We start from the raw sequence: 23,015 nt of genomic DNA, 5'->3' as shown, positions 1-23,015 counted from the left end.
ACAAAATAGGGCTGGAAATGTGGCTCAAGTAATCGAATGCCCCAGTTCAATTCCCATACCCTCCCACACCAAAAAAGAACCACAATATCTGGATATGAAAGATATCTGACAAAAGCAAAGGCTGAACAAATATGATGAGGTAATTAATTCTCTTGCCAAGTTCCCCAGTCAGACTCCCTGTGGAGTTACTGACATGCTTTTAAATTCCTTGAGGAATTATTTCAGTTTTAAAATCTGGTACAATTTCTGACCATTAAGTATGCTGTTTTTCAAATTTCACCTGGATTCTATGCCTCATTAGCAGAAAGAAACATGCCCTACTCCTGCCTCCAGAAAGCAAGACTGATGTGAGGCACTGAGTGACATCTGCTTGGCCAGCCTGTGAAAACCTGTGTTATAGAGGTGCCCTACTTTACCTGACCTAAGGACCAATGTGCTAGGTTATAAATCTTTTATCTTGCTGGTGCTAGCTAAAAAGTGCAAACTCTCAATACTGGATTTAATAATAACCACCTGTGAGATTTGGACTATAGCTCCCATGGGGTGAGTGCATGGGGTTTTCTGGGAAGACCTCCAGGAAAGGGCTAGCCTGACAGTTCATACATAGGATATAGCACTGCAAACCTCTTCCACACCCAAGCTTTAATTCTAGTCTAGAAAGGACATGAGAAAGGTGCGGTCAGTCAAATGCTTTCACTCACACAAAGGAAATCCAGTAGACATGAGTGAACCCCCAAATCCACCACTGTGGTTCTCTCTAATGCCATGTGGTCTGTGCAAGTGCTTCAAAAACATCCATTTCTTAGAGACAGTTCTTCAAATTCCCATTCCCTAAGGATCAGTAATTTGATTCAAACTCTTCACAATCCCTTTAAAACTTCACCTTGACAATTTTCTTCAATAATGACCTTTGTTATCTCTGTTTTCTTTCAAAGTTTCTTGAGATCTGCAACTTCCCTAAAGTTTTATGCAATATTGTATAGTTATAGATGTATTTCTGGGAGGGAGTTCATAACTTTCATCGGGTTCTGAGCGATCCAGGACCCTAAAAAGTTAGGACCCGCTGATTTATACCATTTTACAAATCTTAAAATTCTTTACCTAAGTGTTTACCTAAATGTATCAAAACAAATCATTCCTCCATCAATCAGTTACACTTCAAAATTTCAAAGTGTTGGGATTACTAAGTCACTTAGAAGGTCCACTCATTACTTCTCCCTACAGACTACCTAGAGACCACTGTGGGAAGCTGCCTGGCCTAATTCCTGGAGAATGAGACCTCAGCTATCCCAGTTGCCAGAGTTGAGGTCCCAGATATGAATGGGGCCATTCACATCTGGGACCATCCTGGTCATCCTGACCCAGTCAAGTTGACCTAGACCTAAAGAATCACCCAGTTAACTCATGAAATTATGAGAAAGGATAAATTATTCTCAAAAGTCATTAAGTCTGGGGTTAGCTGTTACACAAAGAAAATTAATAGTAAGTATTAAGTGGCGAAGAGAAAATCCAAGGGTCAAAAAAAAAAAAAAAAGCTATGAGATTCTAATATTTGGTATAATGACCCTGGTCCCCTTGACTTGGCTATCTTTCCCAGTTCCAATGGGAAACTTCTAGGTGAGCTTCCACAATGGAGGCCACTAAAGTTAAACCTCAAGAAATATTCTGCTTGAGTTCTCTCTGTCCTTTCAAAAGCTTCTTTAATGGATGAGCTTAAAAAAACTTTACTGTTTATGAATGCTACTTACTTTAAGTAGTTCATACATATAAAACCGGATATCAAAGTCTGTCAGGATCTGGTAGAGTTGCTGAAACAGATTTCAGAAAACAAAGTTTATTTAGTCTCACTGCATCTTGTCATTCCAAGTGTCAGCCATTCTCTACAAATTGAGTGCTTAAGATACTAAGGACCCCACAGATATTTTACTACCTGATTTGGAATAAACAGTAAAGATGAGAAGTGATAGTAGAAATATTTCAGTCTTCAGGAGACCAGAAAAACAAAAATGAAAGGAATTCCAGGGGAGGAAAACAGTTAAGCCAACTTAAAGATTTTTGGGTATTTAATTACTCCATGATTTTTATAAACACAGTTACTTTACTGTGAAGTCTATATTGTCCAACTGTCCTCATATTCTTACTGCATATTAATCAAACAAACCCCCCTGCAGCACCACAGTAACCTCTGGAGAACTGAGTTCTGAAGAACTCATCGGCTGATGGCATAGCTGTTAATACTGAACTGTTTATGAAAGAAACTTGAGGACAACGTGTTGCTCTTCCATTTGGAGATGGCAAAATAAAAGACTCCAAAAATCCACGCTGGCCCACCAAATCAATTCCAGGCTTGAAAAGAATGTTTCACAAGCAATAACTGATGGGTAAGGAAAAAAGGAGTAGAGTAAGGCATTAAAAAGCAAAAGATGGAGTGCCAAAAATTATCACAGACTGAACGACAAACAGATGAAAACTTTCATTACTGATAATCCAAAGACCCACCCACTGGAGTTCTAAAAACATTTCTTCTTCTAAGAGTCAGAACACAAGATTCATTAAAAGTATCATAAATTCTTGTCAAAAACTATACTATTACCTTTAATATTCAATCAATTCCAAGTAAATCTCTTTTACCATCAATCTAGACAGTAATTTCTATAAAAATTAACCAAATTCCTTTATTAAGCTTCCCTTGTTCCTTTACTAGAAGATCTACCCAAGTGGTGTAGGGACTCTCCCCAAGGAACTCACAGAACAATGTATACAATGTATCTGTGTAAAGGGGAAAGATAAGACCGCAAATCTGCAAAATGATACAGAAGAAACTAATACAAAGATGTTTCATGAGCATGTATGGGAAGAAGAGGCCACCCTTCTGCTTTTAGTCTCCTTTCAGGTAAGAGTAACTCTCCCAGTTTCATAAGAATATGTGACTTCATCAACCTCAGACAGCTGCTAGCTCTGGGCATGGCAGAGAATTAAAATGTACAGACCAGAACACTAGCAGTGTCCTGAAGCTGCTCCAGTGCTGGTGGCTGACCCTAGTTGGGGCTGAACTGCATCAGAGCAGTGATACAAACAAGCCACTATTTTTGCTCAGGAGAGCTTCAGCTCCATAACAACCAAACCTTGGGTTTTCTCTCCCCACTCTGTTCTGCAAGGCAGGCTTCTTAGTCAGCACTCAGCCACAACCGACAGCCGGAATGTGCAGGCACAGGCTTAAGATTCCATCTTGGGTGTTAAGGAGATCACTCAGAGACTGTTCTAACATCAAGTCAATAAATAGCTTGTGAAAGAGAAAAGATGAAATTCTCTAAGCTTTGGAGGGCTAGAATATTTCATTTCCAGAAAACCAATATGGACTATTTTATTTGGACTTTTATCTGTGAACGGCCTTCCTCTCATATTATGTGGTATCTACACCAAGCATCTATGTAATTGGCATAAAGAATAAAAAAAATTAAATGTACTTGGACTGCTGATGTAGTATTTCTAGCTATTCCAACCAGTATCAATTTTATTCAATACAAAAGATACCAGCTATGCAATAGTGCTAGGACAAAGTACTGGATAACTGGCTGTTGTTCACCCTCCCTTCTCAGGAGCTCCAGGTGGGAGGACTACCAACTATATTTGTAACATTTAACCTCCTGGGCCTAATTTGGGCCTCTACAGAGTCCAGACTTGCTTCCTCTAACTTTTGTAGCCCTGATCTCCATTCTATCTCCCAGGAGTTCCCTGTATTTGACCACACAACCTGTGTGTGCTACCTCCACTCTTCCCTCTCCAGTGCCCCTCTCTTAACTTGTAACATGAAACCCATTCCATTTGATTTTTACAGAATGACAGTGGTCTCAACCTTCTCTGAATTCCTAGGCCATTTGTTCTCAATTTGTGGTGGTCACAGGACACCAACACCACCAGTGTCCCCAGAGTTAACATTCCTCACTTGGGTGACTAAGAAATGGCAGTAACCCGAAGTTCTCAAGGTAAATTTTCACTGTTGTAAACATGAGGCTGCTTCACTTCAAGAGCCCCATGCCAGCATTCCCTGAGTATCATGCCACACAGACATGATGCAGGGAGATGGGTACTGTAGTTGTTGGTGGTCACCAGTTTTGTGATTCAAGACCTCTGCATTCTCCCCGCCCTCCCAGTATGTTGAGGGTCCACCCTACATCTGGGTACCACATGCATTTTCTCCACACTGAACTCTTCAACCATATTCTAAGTCCTTACATAGAAAAACATACTTTATCTATTCCATACCAAGTATGGTGGTTCTCTGCACTTTTTTATAATGCTTACTAGTCAATGAAACTGTCTTTTAAGAAACAGAAAAGTCCATAACAAATTTAAAAGAGAAACTTAAGAAGAACCACCCTTTCCCTCCAGCCATGTGTATAACATTATTAACCAACTATAAAATATTGGCAGGAATATAGCTTTGCTCATATATTCATAGAGTAAGTGACTTATCAAAAACAAAACAAGCCTAAGATTCCTGGAAGATTATGAAGGTATCGATGAAGAAACTATTCACGGTCCCAGTTTAGCTGCAAAGTCTCAACTCCCTGGTATTTCTCTAGAAACCAGTTCCATTATGGGACTACTCTAAAGGGCTCAAGGTGGTTGAGTGTGGTGGTGCATGCCTATAATCCCAGCAACTCAGGAGGTCGAACAGGAGGATCCCAAGTTTAAGGCCAGTCTCAGCAACTTAGCAAGACCCTGTCTTAAAACAAATAAAAAAGGGCTGGGGATATAGCTCAGTGGTAGAGTGCCTCTGGGTTCAATCCCTAGTACCACCACATAAAAGTGGGGCAGGCAGGTAGAAATTTTAATAAATCCCAAAATGTCTGAGGAAGAGAAAGGGAGGCCTGCAACTTGATCATCAGACTCAAGGCCTCCTGGGTTCAAAGTCACAGATACCCATGGAATGGCCATCAGTGAACCTCACTCACTCCTACTGTATACACAGACAGCTCTTCAGATGCAGTTGTATCATAACCAGCGAGATCAAGGCCCATTCCCAACAAATGTCATTTGGGCGGCCCTTGTGCTTTATGAGGTCTTATCCAGAACTCCCAGGCCACACAAGGGAGAGAGGGATTTAAAGTGAAAATGAAAGAGGTGTTTAATGTCACAGTTACCAGTTTAGATACTACTAACATGTAACCCCCAAAATGTAGAATAAAACCAAAACCAACATTTCTAGAATTTAGAGACCTAGAACCAATCTGTAATGGAATAAATAACCTAAGAACATCACTTATTTTCTTGAAGTCTTACAAGGAAATGACAAAACAATGTAATGACCTTTAATTACAGTTCATTTCTTCCCCTGATCAACATATAAGGCAAAAAAGTAGTCAAGGTTATTGAAGAACTAAACTAACAAGGGTGGTATAAAAAATGACCGTGCACTGTAGTCACAAAGCAAACACCAACAGATTTCAAAATCAACATTACATAGGTTGAATACTCTTATCTGAAATCCTCAGGGTCAGAAATGTTTCAGTTTTCAGGTTTTGTAATATTTGCATATGCATAACAAAGCACCTTGGGGATATTCAATTCTAATCATGAAATTCATTTGTTTCATATACACCTTACACAGATTATATCAAAAAGTAATTTTATACAATATATAATCTTGTGCATGAAACTTTGTTTCATGGTGATTTCAATTTTGCACCTGTGGCATCACTTTTGTACTAAAAAAGTTCTAAAGTGTGGAGTATTTCAGATTTTAGATTTTTGGATTAAGGATGCTCACCTATATAGATCAAGTTCTCTGGACACAGTGCCAATGAAATTAGGAATCAACAATAAAAGAAGAATTTTCTAAAAAAAAAAAAAAGCCAATTGGATTCTGAATCACAAACTCACAAACATACAGAAAGGATACAAATATTAATTTTTTTTCTGGCACTCTACCAACTGAGCCTGAGCTATATCCCCAGCCCTCGATATTAAATTTCTTGGGAGTACGAATGACACTGTGGACATGTGGGAGAATGACTTGGTTCCAGTGCTGACATCTTCAAGAGCGGAGGATCAGGATACTTCTCCATCTGTAGCTTCAAGATGACTCAGCAAAAAGACAGACAGAAAGAGGAGGGAGGAAGAAAAGTAATTGCAAACGAGGCAAAATGAAGTTTCGAAAGTAAAACGTCTAAGAGGTAAAACCCAAATCCTCAAGTTTGGAATTTGCGTTTCTAATTTGAAAATTACCTAGAAGTAGCGTTCTAGACTCACCGAATGCATCTAAAATGGTGCTTGAGGTGGTAGACACTTAAGCACATGTATTATCAATCAAGAAAGATACAAGTGTATCAAATGAGTTGACTTTAACTTGAGCAGTCAAGGAAAAACCAAAGTCCAAGAAAATTGAAGAAGAATTAAGATGGGAAGAAACAGAATGAAACACCAAAAAGTAACAAGAGTAAAGGTAAACAATAGCTGGTTCTTTGAAAGAACTTTGAAAGAAATTATGGTATTTGCAGGTAAATGGATGGAACTGGAGAATATCATGCTAAGTGAAATAAGCCAATCCCAAAAAACCAAAGGCCGAATGTTTTTACTGATAAGCGGATTCTGATACATAATGAAGAATGGAGGAACATTGGACAGTGTACAGGGAAATGGGGAGGGGGGCGGGGAGGAAAGAGGGTGGAATGTGACAAATATCATTACCCTATGTGTATGTAAGACTACATGAATGGTGTGACTCTACATCGTGTACATTCAGAGAAATGAAAAGTTTACCCCATTTGTGTACAATGAATCAAAATGCATTCTGCTATCATGTACAACTAAATAGAACTATCAAAAAAATAATTTTAAAAAAGCAGGTTCTTTGAAGATCTCTAGCAAGGCTTATCTAAAAATTTTTTAAAAGGGAATAAAGGCAAGGATAAGGTTTAAAATGTAATGGAAAACCTAACTACAGATAGAGTTTTTAAGTCTTAAAAACAATTTTATCAACAACTTCAAGACAATAGTTTAAAGTGAACAACGTTAGAAATATTATCCAAACAGGCTGTGAAGAGATAGAAAAGCTGGAAAAGATTTTAACCTATAGTATATTTTTTAAAGGCACATACAGTCCAAAATTTTCCTCCCACCCCTGGCGGACATCTACCCAGATTTACCTCTCTTATGTGTACTTTCAGAGATTAAAACAAGAACAAGTCACTCAATTTATTAAGTTAGTATAACCTTGATACAAAACCAGAGGACTCTAACAATAAAAGGAAATTAAATTATTAATTGTGCCAATAAAAACTACCGAAAACAATGGACTGCAGCTGTATTATCTCCCCTCTTCCTCCCCTCACTGGGGGTTGAACCCAGGACCTAATATAGTCATGCTAGGCAAATACTCTACCTCTGAGCTGCATCCCCAGCTGTCATCATTGATTTATCCTGTTATTATGCCAGTGACAAACTCCCTGGGTGATACCTTAAAGCAATTATCAATATCCTTTATAGTTAAAATGATAAAAAGTAGAAACAGACTTTCCAAGACAGACAGACACAGGACAAAAAAATTAACCTGAAGGACATTAGGACATTAAACCAACTGACTATCATGTTTGTGGACTGTCATACTATTTGGGAAAAGAAGTAACTCTCCTGCCATTATTTGCTCTTCCAAAATACACATCTTCTACCTGATATTTAATAATCTAGTAATTGAACTAAAATGTCACGACTTGGACATTCAAGGGGACCTCCAGTTAAACATGACAAACACTTCTGCTTCTGTCTGAAGCTCCTCTAAAATAACACTCAAAGGAATGGGAATAACAGTAAAAGGAGAGATAACTCAAGAACTCAGAGAGGAAGAGACAACACTCCAAAGCTAGAAAATATGTCCAGCTAATTCTGCAGACTGAAAAAGCTGAAAATTCTGCCAAAAGTGAAGGAGGCCCAGAAGTGTAAAACTTCAAACTGAAGAACTACAGAAAGGCTCAGGTTGAAAGAGAGTAAACTGAGTTGAAAACAGAGAACTGAGAAACTGTGTTGAAAACAATCACAATGGAAATGAGGCATTAAGTGAGAGTCTATAACAGTCCCCATAGTTCTCCTCAACTTGAGAATACTAAAATGCCAGCAGATGCAGGGCTAAGCTGTGTCCTCGAGAGAGAAGCCAAGTGCTTTTCAGAGCATTACTCCAAACTATGAACCATGACATTTCCAACAATTATCACAGAGATAAATAATACACTCACAAAGCAATCTGGAAGAAAAACAGAGACAAGGTATGAAGAAAATAAAAGCTATTACATAAGACATAAAAGAACAAGACTATTTTTAAAAGTTCAGAAATTGAAATGGACTTCTAAGATATGAAGTCTAACATTTGAATGAATTTTAGAAAGTAAGAACAAAGAAGAAAGGGGATAAAAATCAAAGAACATTAAAAATATTTTCCCAGAATGAAGAACATGAATTTTTAGATTGAAAAAACCCAGCAAGTATCCAGAACAAAAGATGAAAGGAACCCACAGGAAGGCACATCATTGTGAGATTTCAGATGACTGGGAATGAAGAGAAAATCCTAAAAGCTTCAAGGAAAAAAAAAAAATCATGTAAGATAAAACTGGAATGGCTTTAGTGGTAATACTGGAACAATCTCTTCAAAACAGAGGAAATTCTGAATTTCAACCTAGAATTCTTTACCCTAACAAATACCCAAACCAGGAGGATAAAGATGTTTTCAGAGATGCAAGCCTAAAAAAAAAAAAAAAAAAAGGATTCCAAAGACCCTTTAAAGAAGGCTACTACAGAGTGCACATCTTCTTCAAAACAGCCCAGGCTTAAGATCCCAAGAAAAACAATTCCCCAGGGAATGAGAATGCTGCTACATGGTCTCCCTGTTGTTACATCAACCAGGAGGACAGATGTCCTTTTTAAGAAACACAAAATGCTGCTGTGAAAATTTACATGTTTGACCAGACAGCTGGTAAAAACTCATTAACAGAGCACAGGTTTGTTAAACGAAGGGAGCTCCACCATGATGATGCATATGAGCAGTTTTTAAATTTCAGCTTTAGGAAAATGGTTTTATTAAAGCCTGTCGGACATTCTAGGAGAGGCACACACATTCCCTCTTACAGACCTCTTGATGAACCAGGGTGGTTCACAGGATCAGCACATGGCAGGTAAGCACTGCTGCTACTAGATGGAAGAAATCCACTATCCTCCCCTGCCCCCACCCTTTTTTTTTTTTTTTTCATGACAGGGTCTATGTTGTCCAGCTGTTCTCAAACTAGGGATTCAACTTCTCAGCCTCCCGAGTGACTGAGAATACAGGTGTGCATTACCACACTCACCTTACATCCCACTTTTAAGAGTTCATTAAAGATTTCATCCATAAGGAGCCACATTAACAGAAATATCTGTTACCTACGGAAAATGCTATACTGTATATAAAACTTGCTACCTCCTACTTCATAACTGAAAGTTTTCTTCTTTTTTTGCTTATTTTCCACTAACCTTAGAGTAGTTACCTAAGAAAAATTAAATGTGAGGATAAGTTTTTTTTTTTTATTTTCACTCAAAGCACCACTCCTAGTAGCAGGACCTTTATTGGCTGACTTGGTTGTCTTCAGCTTCTATAGCAACAAAGTCATGTCTCTGATTCACTGCCAGAGTTACAATCACCTAAAGTTCTTTAAATGCTGCTGAAAATCAAATTATGCTCTAAAAATGGGTTTCTACCACTATGCCTAACTCCAAAAGTCTTATCAGAAGTTTGTTTATGAACAGTAAGAACAAATTCATGAAAAAAATTTAAAACCATACTTTTAAAAGAACATTTCATAGTCTAAATTAATACAATCATAAATATAAGAAAATATAAACACCCACTGCCAGGGCTCTTCTAAACACTTCACTGCCAGGTTTTTAGCACGATCTGCTTGTTCTATGTATGGACATTATTCTAAATCTCTAATTCAATATCCACCTTTTTCCACAAGGGCCCTAAATCACTTTATCCCTTCCTATCAGCAGTGTAAGATTTCTTATGAAAATCAAAGTTAATATCCACATAAAACTATCTGTATAAAATATGAAACATCAGTTTAGACCTGGATGGGTGTGACTATCAGGGTAAGCAAGGCAAAGGGTGATAACTTACTTCACCAAATGCATAACCCAGTACTTTCTGCACCTTGTATTCATGCTGTAAAGAACCCAATCTGTTATTCCTACTCTCACCAAGGACATCCTTGGCACCTCTGTGTTCTGGAGTTCCAGCAATACTCATCATCACATCTCCACCCTCCCTCAACCTTCCACCAGAAAGAAAATGTACACGTACCTTAAAATCTGTATTATTGATATATTCAAATACCAAAGCTGGTGTCTTTGACTGTAAGAGAGAATATTGATGCTTTTTAGGAATTCAGACAGTAATGAACTTATTCTTGCCACAGCGGTCCATTCCTAAATTCCATTTAAAATGAAAAGGATTCACTCATCAAGGATGATCTGTTAAAAAATATTTTCTTAAATTTTTGTGATGTCTGGATTTTGCTTCAAAATAAGGGAGGGATGTGGGAGAAGTGGGTATAGATGAAATAAGGTTGGCCACCCTTAACTCAAGTTGGGTGATGTGTGCAGGAGGGTTATGATGTTATTCACTTTACTTTTGTAAATGATTGAAAACTTTTAATAATAAAAAAGGAAGGTGTTTTCTGAACAACCCACCATCAGCCTATTAGCAATGCAAGATTGACCAACCTGTCAATGATTTTATGAAGATTTACACTCTGCAATATTCCAATTTGCCAACTACAATAGAGGTGACACATTTCATCTACGTTTAGCAAGCAAGATGTACTTGACAGAATTTTCATAGGTCTTGGGAAACTATTACAGGTCTTTTTGAGGATCCAAAAAAGAAAATGCAATTATCTGTGAAACTATCAATAAGTTACCTTGTGAAATTACTGCCTCAGAGACCATTAAAGAGTTATCTCACCTTAGAAGACAATGTTCCCAAAAAATCATATTTATTCAAAATTTTAAAAGCACCATAATCTTTAATAAAATAAGTATAAAATGTTTACTACTTCCTTATGAAGTCCAGATTTTCAAATGTCAGAAGTAAAATAATGCTAATTGGCAGTAATAAATTTTCAAAATTGTGAGAAAAGCAGAGGCTAAAAGGGTTTCAGAAACAACAGTGATAAAAAAATCATCTTGGAACTCTTCATTACCAACATCATTTGCTTAAGGACTAGGTGAAAGTTACCTAGGAAAGAGGACACAGTGCATGCATGCAGGTCTTTGCCAGGGCAATGCAGAGCTCAAGAAACAGCTGTGAACAAATGATTTTACACTGGTACCAAATTATAAAGGTTTCATCAAGACCACCAGAACTCTCTATGGACTCTGGACTAAGTCTGGTTCTCTCAAACATAGAGGATGAGGATTCCCTGTTGATTTTCATCTACTCCGATTTGTTTTATGTAGTAGTAAAATACACCTAACCCTTAACAAATTGCAAAAATAGTCAAGTAATACTGAATTCTGTTAATTTTTTAAAAAAGATGCTCCTGGCATATTATGAAATATCACTGACTCACATTTTAAAAAGTTCTAAAACCCATATTTTCTTGTATGTATCCTTTATAAATGGACATTTTTTTTTAAAAGAAGAGCTATTTCTTTGTCCTTTTTTTCCCTTTTAATATGTCCTTAGTTGTTGATGGACCTTTATTTATTCATTTGTTTATATGGGGTGCTGAGAATCAAACCCAGTGCCTCATACACTAGGCAAGTGTTCTACCACTGAGCCACAACCCTAGTCCCCCAACACTCATTTTTAATGTAGGCCATTTTCAAACATTAGGCAGCCTTTATTAAGTCTTTATTAAATCGGTCTGAACTTAGCAGGCTAGGATATATGTACATACATGCAAAAACAAATTTTTTTTTGGAGATACTAGGAATCAAATCCAGGGTATCACAGATCTAGCCAAGTGCTCTACCACTGAGCTACATTCCCAGTCCTTAAATTTTTCTTTTTTCTTTTCTTTTCTCTTTTTTTTTTTTTTGAGACTATGTACGTTGCCTGGGTAGGCCTCAAATCTGTGACTCTTCTGCCTCAGCCTACCAAGGCTCTGGGATTATAGGCATGCAACACCATACCCAGCAGGATGGAATATATTTTGAATGACAATCAGACACATTTTGGCATACAACCATCCGTTCTTGGTCTTTTCAGGGTCCACAAGAAAAAAGCCTTTCCTTACTCATTAACAATACTGTGTAATCTTGGGTAGATTATTTAACTTCTGCAGACAAAAGTTTTTTCACTGTATAATGTGGACAATAACAGCACCAAACTCTCTGGACTGTTGAGGATTAAATGATGCAATACAGTTTAAACCCTCTGAATAATGCCTGGCCTGCAATAAACACTCAGTACCTATTAGCTACTACACCATGAGGGTGTCTTTAGCAAAGAAGCAAAGACCTACTTCTTAAAAAAACAAACAGAAAACTATCATGGAGCAAAATGAAAATTGGAGTAGAGAAGGTAGAGATGAGAAATGGTATAAAAGTATGTGTGTGTGTTGGGTCAGGGGAGGTAGCTCTTAAGGTTAAGTTACTCTCTGAGGTGAAAAAACAAAATTAAACAGCTTGTCTAAAAAAGCTAAAATTAAAAGCATTTTAACAAAACTATTTTAGTTGTTAAAATTTTATTTTTAGTTGTATCTACACATATGATGTGAGTCCTAATGGTGGATGTGGAATTAAAGACTAGCATGAGAAACAGCAGGCTTCTTGACCTCAAGGGGTTGGTAGGCTGTGACCTGATTAACTCTACATGTCAGGAGCCCACATGGAGATACTCCAGTATTTCCTTATATAAATCCAGATTTTCAAATGTCAGGCTTACTAAGTGAGGTAAAATAATGCAAAGTGGCAGTAACAAGCTTTCAAAGACAGGACAAAAGCAGTGGCTTAGAGGAGATACAAACATTTGTGGGTTAAATCAAAATAATGAGATAACAACATGGGCCCAGGGTTTTTCTTCATACTCTTTCAGATTCTGCAAAAGTAGAGGTGGCTACCTTATCATTGGGCCATCATGATTTTTGTTTGGTGTTCAAAACCATTCAGTAGTAAACACACACTGTGCATCATTACTTGAAGCTCTGTGTGTTCAACAACCCTCCACCTTCAGACCATGACACACTCCTCAGCCATCAGGCACTTACCACAGGGTCCTTTACAGTATCAATCAGCTTAATGATATTTGTTCCACCACGAAGGTTCTCCAGAATCTTAACCTCACGTTTATCTTCTTTTTCTTCACTGGCTTAAATACACAAGAGTAATCAGAAGTAAGACTCCTTTTGAAGTTAATATAATAAATACAACTTTAAAACAATGTAAGTTAATCACATGGTTCATACATTATCTTATGTACTAGGCTGTGTTGAACAGCATGCCTAAATCAGAAGAGAAAACTGAGACAAAATGGGGTTGCCCACAAGAAACTTTAATGTTAAGTTAAATAATTTACAGGCTTATATAATTTATGTGTCAAGATCTTTAAGTAGTTACATCAAGGGCACTTAAAATTTTTGAATACCCATGTCACACTTCAAAAAATAAGATGTTTACTAGATAACTGCCAAATAGAAAATGTTCAAGCTCTGAACAGCTGTGTATCAGGATTGACAAATGGAAAAACTGAAACAAAATGGTGCTCTTCCAATGAGTTACATGTCATTTTGTCTTCCAGGAATGAAGACCAGTTCACTGACATCAAGTTACAAACTTGATTCCCAGTTGCTGGCTCCTATTTCCTGTTGCCACTCCCATTTCCTTAATATGTAGAATCTGAAATCAGCACAGAGCCAGTAACATTTCCCAGCAGATCCCGTTCCTAAAGAAAGATGTTGGATCAGCAAAGGAGAAAACTGATTGGATAAGCAGTGATTGAAGACCTCTGCTATCTGCTAAGCTATCAAATTGCTAGATAGAAAAATCAAACACTTTAATTAGAAATACTCTCATTACACATACCATTTCCTGTCTTAAATGGGCCAAAGAATTTGAAGACTAAAAGCAGTTCTGAAAAAATAAGTATATCACATTCAAGTAAGCTTTATAAGGCACTTAGAACAGCGACTGGCACATAGTAAGCACTCCATAACTGTTAGCATTATTATTTTCTAATTATTAGGTAGTAATAAATACAATCCTCACAAAACCTCTATTCAGTAGTACAGTCAGCAGAGTGGAGCTATCTGCCCAAGGTCGCAGCTAAAAGTAGAGAGGGGCCAGGAATCAAATCTGGGCATTCTGACTCTGCCAGTCTTCCATGCTGTGCTTTTTGTTCTTAAGCATGGCTGAGGGGAAAAAACTCAACTAAGGAAAAGGAGCTTTATATCACTGAAACACTGTTACAATGGCATAGGTAACTGGCAGCCAGTGGGTATGAAATGATAAAACAAGAACTAAAAAGCCTGTCGCAGGGGTTGGGGGAACAGTAACACATCCATATTCCAAACCGCCATCTTTTTTTTTTTTTTTTTGGTACCAAGACTTGAATCCAGGGGTACTGGTTCATTGAGCCATATCCCCAGTTCTTTTAAAAAAATTTTTTTTGAGACAGGGTCTTGCTAAGTTGCTGAAAAGACCATCATCTTTTGTTGGTCCCTGAGATACAGCTCTGAACAATTAACAAAACAGGAAAGGAGAAGACTGTGACACAGAGCACCTGCACTCCAGCTGCATCCTTGCGAGTCAGCTGTCAATGACAATGTCACTCTCCACTTTGCCAGGGTTCCCAGTACAGCAGGTCTGGCTGCTTTGTCTCTTCCCCATCTCCACTTAGGAACCTTATTCCTTAGACTCCTTTTCATAATTAGGAACCTCCTTGTTTTTGGAAAATGAAGTACCATACAATTTGATTTAAAACAAAAACAAAATGAGCCAGGGAAGTACATACTACAAAATAATTACATACTGTAAGCTTCAAAAATGTCAATGTTAGGATATGAACTGAGCAACTGTTTCCAGATACGAAAGATAGGACAGATGAATGTAACACATGATCTGAGATTTTGTTATAAAGAACATTTATAGGCATAACTACAAATGTTAATGAAGGCTATAGATTAGCTAGAAGCACTGAATTAATGTTAACTTCTGATTTTTGAGCATGGAAGTCTGGGTAAGAAATTGCCCTTATTTTTTAAAGAAATACACACTGAACTAGTTAGGGATGGCTACAATTTATTCTCAAGACTTCAGAAAAACTACATAAATATATATATACACATATGTGCAAATATATGCATATACATGGTATGCATATGAAGAGAAAAGGATAAAACTAATATTTGAGAAACTGAAAGATAAATGGGAATTCTTGCAACTTTTCTGAAATTCTAAAATTATGTCATGAAGTTAAAGGAAAAATAAAAGTTGGCTATCTTGTATGTATACAGCCAACACTATCTATGTACTGAATAACTTTCAAAGTGAGAAAATTCTAAAGTTGTCATCCAGAACTGGAAAGCAGTTACACATATGTGAGAATGGTAATAAAGGGGAAACGAGACCCACAGTCAGAGTCTATTTACAACAAGCAACCTCCTCTTCTACTAAGAGCATCCTTAACTCTTCACAGGGGTAATCCACCGAATAAGTTGTCTTTATGATGCTGCCCCACATAAAGCCTTCCACTGCTCTCCTGTTACTCAGCTACAGGTCAGGAAGGTACATTGTTCCTGGACAACCAGGTTAAGATCAAGCTGTCCTTCAACACATCCATAGGCAACTCATAGAGCAACTGAAGCACATTTTGTTGCCCAAATGTCACTTGTCCAACAACTACCCAAATTAGAGACTGAGAATGGCAGGGCAATTCTAAAGGGGCACATTTGAGTCTAGTAGCAGTTAGAGTTCTCATATGCTGACAAAAGACGATAGTTACACAAAGGAAAGTGACCTACAGCCCAGGACACTCCCCTCCAACCCATCAAGAACAGGCTCCAGGCAGCTCTCTTTAGCCTCAGTTTGTTCCTCCAAACCTGAGAAAGTCAGAGTAAAAGTGACCATTTTAATTCTATAAATGGAATCGGAGAGAGTCAGAATTTATGAGGGAGGTTCATTAACATCCTAAAAAGAAGATAAACTACTGTAAGTTTCACAGAAATAAAAATGCTTTGAATCCCCTGTCTAGAGTTTACACCCATTCACTACTAGTCACACAAAATGCAGAAAACACATAATTTCCAAAAAGATCTCATAATTTCATCTTGTATGCAATACAAAAAAATCTCTCATCTACGGTTCATTTACTTCATTTCAGAGAATACCTGTTGAAAGGATTCAAACTGAATTAGCATAGCTATTTTCCAAACCCCTCTATTTTTTTTTTTTTTTTAAACTCAAAGTCCAGCCAGGTGTACTGGTGTACACCTGTAATCCCAGCAGCTCAGAAGGCTAAGGCAGGAGGATCTCAAGTTCAAAGTCAGCCTCAGCAACTTAGCAAGGTCCTGTCTCAAAATAAAAAAGGTCTGGGGATATGGTTCAGTGGTTAATAAGTACTCCTGGGTTCAATCCCTGGTACCATAAAACAAAAACCCCAAGCAAAACAAAAACCTCAAAAGTCCATTAAAGCAGTAAAAAGTTAAAAAGAGAAATTAGTTAATCAAGTTTCAAAAAAAACTTTTTTTTTTTTTTTTGTATGTACAAGAGATTGAACCCAGAGCACTTAAGTGCTAAGTCACATCCCCAGCCTTTTTAAAAATTTTGAGGCAGATTCTCACTAAGTTGCTTTGGGCCTTGCTAAGTTGCTGAGGCTGGCTTTGAACTTGTGATCCTCCTGTCTCAGGCTCCTGAGTCACTGGGATTACAGGCATGCACCACTGCATGGCGCTTTTTTTCTTTCTTTTTAGTACCAGGTATTGAACCCAGAGGCACTTAACGAGTCACATCCCTAATCCTTTTTCATATTTCATTTTGAGACAGGGTCTCACTAAATTGCTGAGGCTGGTTTCGAATTTGCAATCCTCCTGCCTCAGTCTCCTGAGGAGTCGCTGGAATCATAAGCATGCTCCACCACAACTGGTTTTTCTTTTTCTTCTAAGACCAGATTTGAGAAGGATTTCAATTACTAACATTTAATTGTAATTCAACCTGCAAACTTACATCTACCAGAAAGGTACAAGAATTACGACCTCAATAAGTTCCAAATATTAGCAGGCAAAGTCCCATTTAAATTTATTTCCTGGATTGATAAATTCAAGACAGGAAAAAATAACCCATAACTTCCAAATCTGGGGTTACTTATTCCACTATCAAACCAAGGAAGGCTCCACTAAGATATTAATTTTATCACCTGCATCAAACAATTACCATTGGTAATGGCTGCCAAGATTGAAGAAGGATGACGTAAGGAACAAAATTCAGCTTGGATAATGGCATTTGTTTTATTCCTTGGTAGCATCTCTGAAACACACTACACCTGACCTAAATATAAATATCATCTGAGCAATCTTACTTACAGCAACTTCTCCTCTATTCTTTCAACTCTCATCATTATCATTACCAATTCCTTTAGGGTAACTAGTCTCAGGATTAAATATTTTTTGTTACTCTAATAAGGAAAGGCATAAAATCAAATGACAATGAGATATCATCTCATACCATTAGGATGGCTACTATAAAAATCAGAAAGTAGCAACTGTTGGTGAGGATATGGAGAAAATAGGAGCCTTTGTACAATGCCGTTGGGAAGAAAGAGCCACTGAGGAAAATTCCTTAAGAAATTAAAAATAGAATTACCTTCTGATCCAGCAATTCCAAAAGTGGTATTCATAACCCATGTTCAAAGCAGCATTATTCATAATGGCTAAAATGCAGAAGTAACCCAAGTGTCTGCTGATGGCGGAACAGATAAAGAAAATATGATATATACATACAATGGGATATTATTCAGCCTTAAAAAGGAAAAACCTTCTGACATGTGCTACAGCATGGAAGAACTTGAGGACATCATGCTAAGTGAAATAAGCCAGCCACAAAAAGATACTTAATGATTCCACTTACACGAAGTACTCAGGATACTCAAAATCAGAGACCAAAAGTAGGAATGGTGGTTGTAGGAGATGGGAAAAAGGAGGACTGGGCAATTAATGTTGAGTGAACAGTTTCAGTTTTACAAGATGAAAAGAGTTCTGCAGATGGGTGGTGGTGATGGTTGTACATATTATGAATGCATTTAATGGCACCCAACTGTATGCTTAAAATGGGTACGATGGTATATACATTCTATATGCATTTTCCCCCAATCAAAATATTGGGGGTGGGGTGAGAGGCAAATTATTCTCATCAAGGGGATGTTACAACCTTCTACTATTGTTTCTGCCTCTAAAACCATTCACTTGGTCCAAGTGTAATGCTGTTATTTCAACCATACTGTACTGCTCTCAGTGCCAGGCACTGTCTTCAGGAAATCCAATCCTCTAGCAAGAGTACTATTCAACAGTTTTTTCAGAAGACACTGAAGCACAAAGAATTTAAGTTGTTCAACGTCACAAGAGTTTCCAAGTGTTCCACCTGACATCAGAGTTCAGGCACTCTACTTCCTGGGCAGATTCTCAGAAAAGAAAAATATTTTGTGGATTATTAAAACACTATCATCTACCTACTCATTTATCTATATTTCATATAATTCTCCTTTCTTACAGATGAGAAAACAAAGGGCATAAATGTAGAAACTAGTTCTCCAAGTCTTTCCACCTTCCTTGTATAACATGTCCTATTCTATACCATCCAGATTATGAGATGACAGATCCTGAAATTAGACTCTAAAAACCATCTAGAGACTGCTCCACACAGGGAATGGATACCTTTTATCAGGATATTCTTTTCACACATACTCATTTTCAAATAAGCTCTAATATATTTTAAGGATAAAACTACAAGCCCAAAAATCTGGCAAGTGATCATGATGAGACTTGGAGAAACTGAATGGGTTAAAAAGTATAAAAACATTGCTTATTGAGGCTTCAAATGAAGACAGTAAAGCAGCATTTCCTTTACAGCATTCTGTTACTGGGGATGCTAACCAGAGACACACTGCCTACAACTCTCAGGGTTTGCATCTATCCCACAAAAGCAACCCACCAAAGTCAAATTACTTCCTTTCAGAAAACTAACTCCAAAAATCATTAGAGATAATTTCATTTGATTTTAGTGAGTATTCCTCAATCCTTCCAGTATAGTTTGGTACATCGAGAAGTCAAATATTCAGCAAATGTTCTGAGTTAATCACATCCACCAAGACTAAATGACAGGTACGCAGAGTTCTACACCAAGGGTCTCGACCCAGCAACCATGCAACTTTGAGCACATCACATCCTTTCTCTGGGTTCTATTTTATCTATAAAAAAAAAGACTTGGGTTCTAATGGTTTATTAAACTCCTACACCCTGTAACTGTTTGACAAAGGATAACTACACTTTCCATGTGAAATTCATTTTAACCTCAATATTAGGAACAGTACTGAATAGTTCACACACAATTTTTAATGGTAACACTTTTAATATTACTAACATTTTAATCATACTGTTTTAACTATTTTGATACCATGAGACATTTGTGAAAACTAGAACTCAAAAAATGTAAATAACACTAATGCATTGCTTTAGGAAGATATCTTGTACACATGCCCAAAAGAAGGGTAAAAATCCTACCCCTGAAGAAAGCAATCTATCAACGTGGAGAAAACATCATTTTGATATAACATAAAGACGGCCAGTCACCATAAAGTTACTAACAAGGATCTATATCAATGCTATCTCCTGACAACACAAAATTTTTAAGAATTTGCAAATACAATAAACATGCTTAAAAAAATTTTAATCCACCATTCTCTGTTTTAAGTTCAAGATTTAATTTTGGGGGGGAAAAATGGATAGCCCAGCTGTTTATAAAATAATACCATTAACAGGAAGCCTGATACGGGAATTTTCATGTCATTGAAGTGCTGGTTCAAAAAGCTATATATTTGTATTTTAAAAATAGTGTTACTCTTGACTTTTATTCAGGAAAGAGCAATTTAATTTGAAAGATCCTAAGGACCCCAAGAAGTGCTACAATCCATACATATGGGCAGGACCCACAAAATGCTAAAATTTATCCAAAATGATTAAATGTCTTTATTTCTGTGTATAGCTTTCTAAGTGGTATGACAAAGGAACTGATGAACTGATTTTTCAGAATTAAAAGATGTACTTTTGACACTTAAGTAGCTTTCTGCCCTGCTAAATAAACTGTTACCATTTTTCCTCTTCTTTTTCTCTTTTTTCCTCAAAACAATCCCTTGTCAGAATATGCAAACTTTCTACTAATTGGGAAGTTTTAAGATTTTAGCCTCTGAATACCACGTGAGGAAAGGCGGTAATTTTCTTCACCAGTTCCTTAATTCATAAAACCTCTTAATAGCCCCAATACACTTTGATCAATAAAATACTTAAGACATCTTAGATGCAAATTAAATGAAATACAATTTCTCTGTGATCACTCAGAATCCAATCATTCTCATAACTGGAAAGATGGATGAAATGGTATTAACTGAAAAGACAGCATGTCCTCAAGGAATGTATCCTGTCTCAGTTACTCCACGCCCTTTAATACATTAAGATCCTTCCTGCAGCTGAAATACAGCATGGGTATATGAAAAGGAAGCCTTTGGGGCTGGGGATACAGCTCAGTTCGTAGAGTGCTTGCCTGTCAAGCACAAGGCCCTGGGTTTAAACCCCAGCATCACCAAAAAAAGAAGCCATTTCTATATTCCAAACTGAGGAGCTGATACTCTGCTAAAGACTTAATTTCCTATGACCAAACACCACAATGGTAGTTATTAGTCATAACTTATTTAAGTAATGGAACATAACTTTAGATAAGGGAACAAAACTTCAGATAAAAGACTGTTCTTTCAGTCAGGTGCAGTGGTGCATGACTGCAGGAGGCTGAGGCAGGAGGATCACAAGTCCGAGGCCAGTCTCAGCAACTTAGTGAGACCCTATCTCAAAATAAAAAATAAAAAGTGCTGGAGATGTAGCTCAGTGATAAAGCACCCCTAAATTCAATCCCTGGTACCAAAACAAAAACAACAGCAACAACAAAAACCATGGGGGTGGGGCGGGGGGACACTAGGGATGTAGTTCAGTGATTTGCCCAGCATATGAAATGAGCAATAAGAGACATGAAGAAATAGGCAAAGTGGAGTTCTGGTCAAGAGGACTTTCAATGTAATGATGTCAGGGAAGTTTCTTTGTGCCTGGGTCTCCCATTTATAAAAATAAATATGTAGCAGTTTCTATACTAGGTTCCCTAAACATGGTAAGAATCTTTAGAGCACAGGAAAATGTGTCTAGCAACCGTGCCTATGAAGTTCTTTACAAGGATGACTGAAGACCAATGTGATGCTTTCCTAAATGAACACACTGTATTTAAACATACACCTTAATGCTGTTCCTTTCAACAAAGTCCACAGGAAACTGCACACTTATTTTTAAAATGCTGCCATTGCACAAAAGTTTAGACATTTTTCTAGAATTGCTTTATTCATTCTTCTGAATGTACAGCAGTGGGAAGTGGATACTCCTAACTTTAATTCTTGTTTGCTCATGATAGGAAGCAGCTTACATTAGGAACATTTATGCTTAAGTACATAAGGGAATCAAATCCTTGGACAATGTAGCTAAAGGAAACATTCTTTACATATTTGTTTTAAACATGCATGCACACACAAAATACACACACAACTTGAGACCTTATAGGTACAACTCATAATCAGAGGGGAGGGGAGTCAAACTGTATCTTCAACATCATTTGCCCACTTTTCATCCCCAATGTTTCTGACAGCACAGGTTAACTTCAATTATCCCTCTGTACTGCATTTCTGCTCCTTTGTCACTAAACTTGGATGGTGCTCAGTGATGGCACTGGTGATTTACAGAGTGCATAAACCAGACCCCTCATATTATACAGCCGCCCCAACACACAACAGTAGCTTTTCAATCCCATATTTTTACTCTACAAAACCACTCAAAATGGTCACGGTGGAAATCATGCACATGTAAAAGCACTCTTTGGTCTTCTCTATCTTTCACTAAATGACACGTGTGAATGCTCTGGCAAAAATGAGGCCCCACCACAGATTCTAAGTATTACTTTTTAGTATACCCTATAAAACATTATCAAACCTGAACAATCAGTTACCTGAAGGAAAGCTGACCTAATAATTCTTCATGCTTATTAAGATCATGTCTTCATCTGAGAGATAACAAAAGTCATTCATTATCAAACTGCTAAACCAGACATTAAGACAGTTTTTGTTCCAATTACCATTTTAGTGATTAGAAATGCACTCTTCAGTTGCTCCAAATTTTACTTTTACTAGCTGATAAGAAACAACGGTTCACTGGCTTCCTAAACAAGGTTTCTCCTGCACTAATGGCTGACTCTATCCATCCCACCTGAAACTTTATTGCCAAAGAAGACGAGATAAGTGATAATCCACTGAGGGAGTCTTTTTCTATTTGGACTTCAAACTTATCTGTGAAGCCACTCCAGTTTTTTACAACTTTTTTTCTGGAATAACTCAGAGCACCAAAAGTAACAAACACAATGCTCACAGAGCCTTTGGATGGATGGAAATCTCCACTAAAAGACTTTCTTTCCTCTGAATACCTATTTATTCTGTGACAAATGGAACCCTTTTGGAATTTTGGTTTTGGGAACCCCTAATTTATACTTCAGAACAAGGATGTTCCTGAACTAACATGGTCAGATTTGAGAACAGTCTGCATATTTTCTCAGAAGTTCACAGGAAAATGGGATGGGAGGAGAAAAGGAGGTACATCCGACAAAAGATACATAAAATAATGGCTTGCACTGCTCATTCTAGAATGTGGCAGGAGCAGCTATGTCCTTTTGACCTGAGGAAAAAAATATTTGCA

General features: G+C 37.4%; 1 protein-coding gene across 1 annotated transcript in view; it reads right to left on the bottom strand.

Moving 5' to 3' along the window:
* Csnk2a2 (casein kinase 2 alpha 2) overlaps positions 1 to 23,015 on the bottom strand; it is a 33,587-nt gene that overhangs the window by 9,380 nt on the left and 1,192 nt on the right. Inside the window, 4 exon segments of the mRNA XM_047527737.1 lie at positions 1,749 to 1,808; positions 10,331 to 10,381; positions 13,242 to 13,324; positions 13,327 to 13,342. Coding sequence (XP_047383693.1) covers positions 1,749 to 1,808; positions 10,331 to 10,381; positions 13,242 to 13,324; positions 13,327 to 13,342 — 210 coding nt within the window.

Source organism: Sciurus carolinensis, chromosome 16, assembly GCF_902686445.1.
Source record: "Sciurus carolinensis chromosome 16, mSciCar1.2, whole genome shotgun sequence".
Classification (NCBI taxonomy): domain Eukaryota; kingdom Metazoa; phylum Chordata; class Mammalia; order Rodentia; family Sciuridae; genus Sciurus; species Sciurus carolinensis.
Note: the sequence above shows the minus strand (reverse complement) of the source record. Positions and strands in the feature narration are given on the sequence as shown.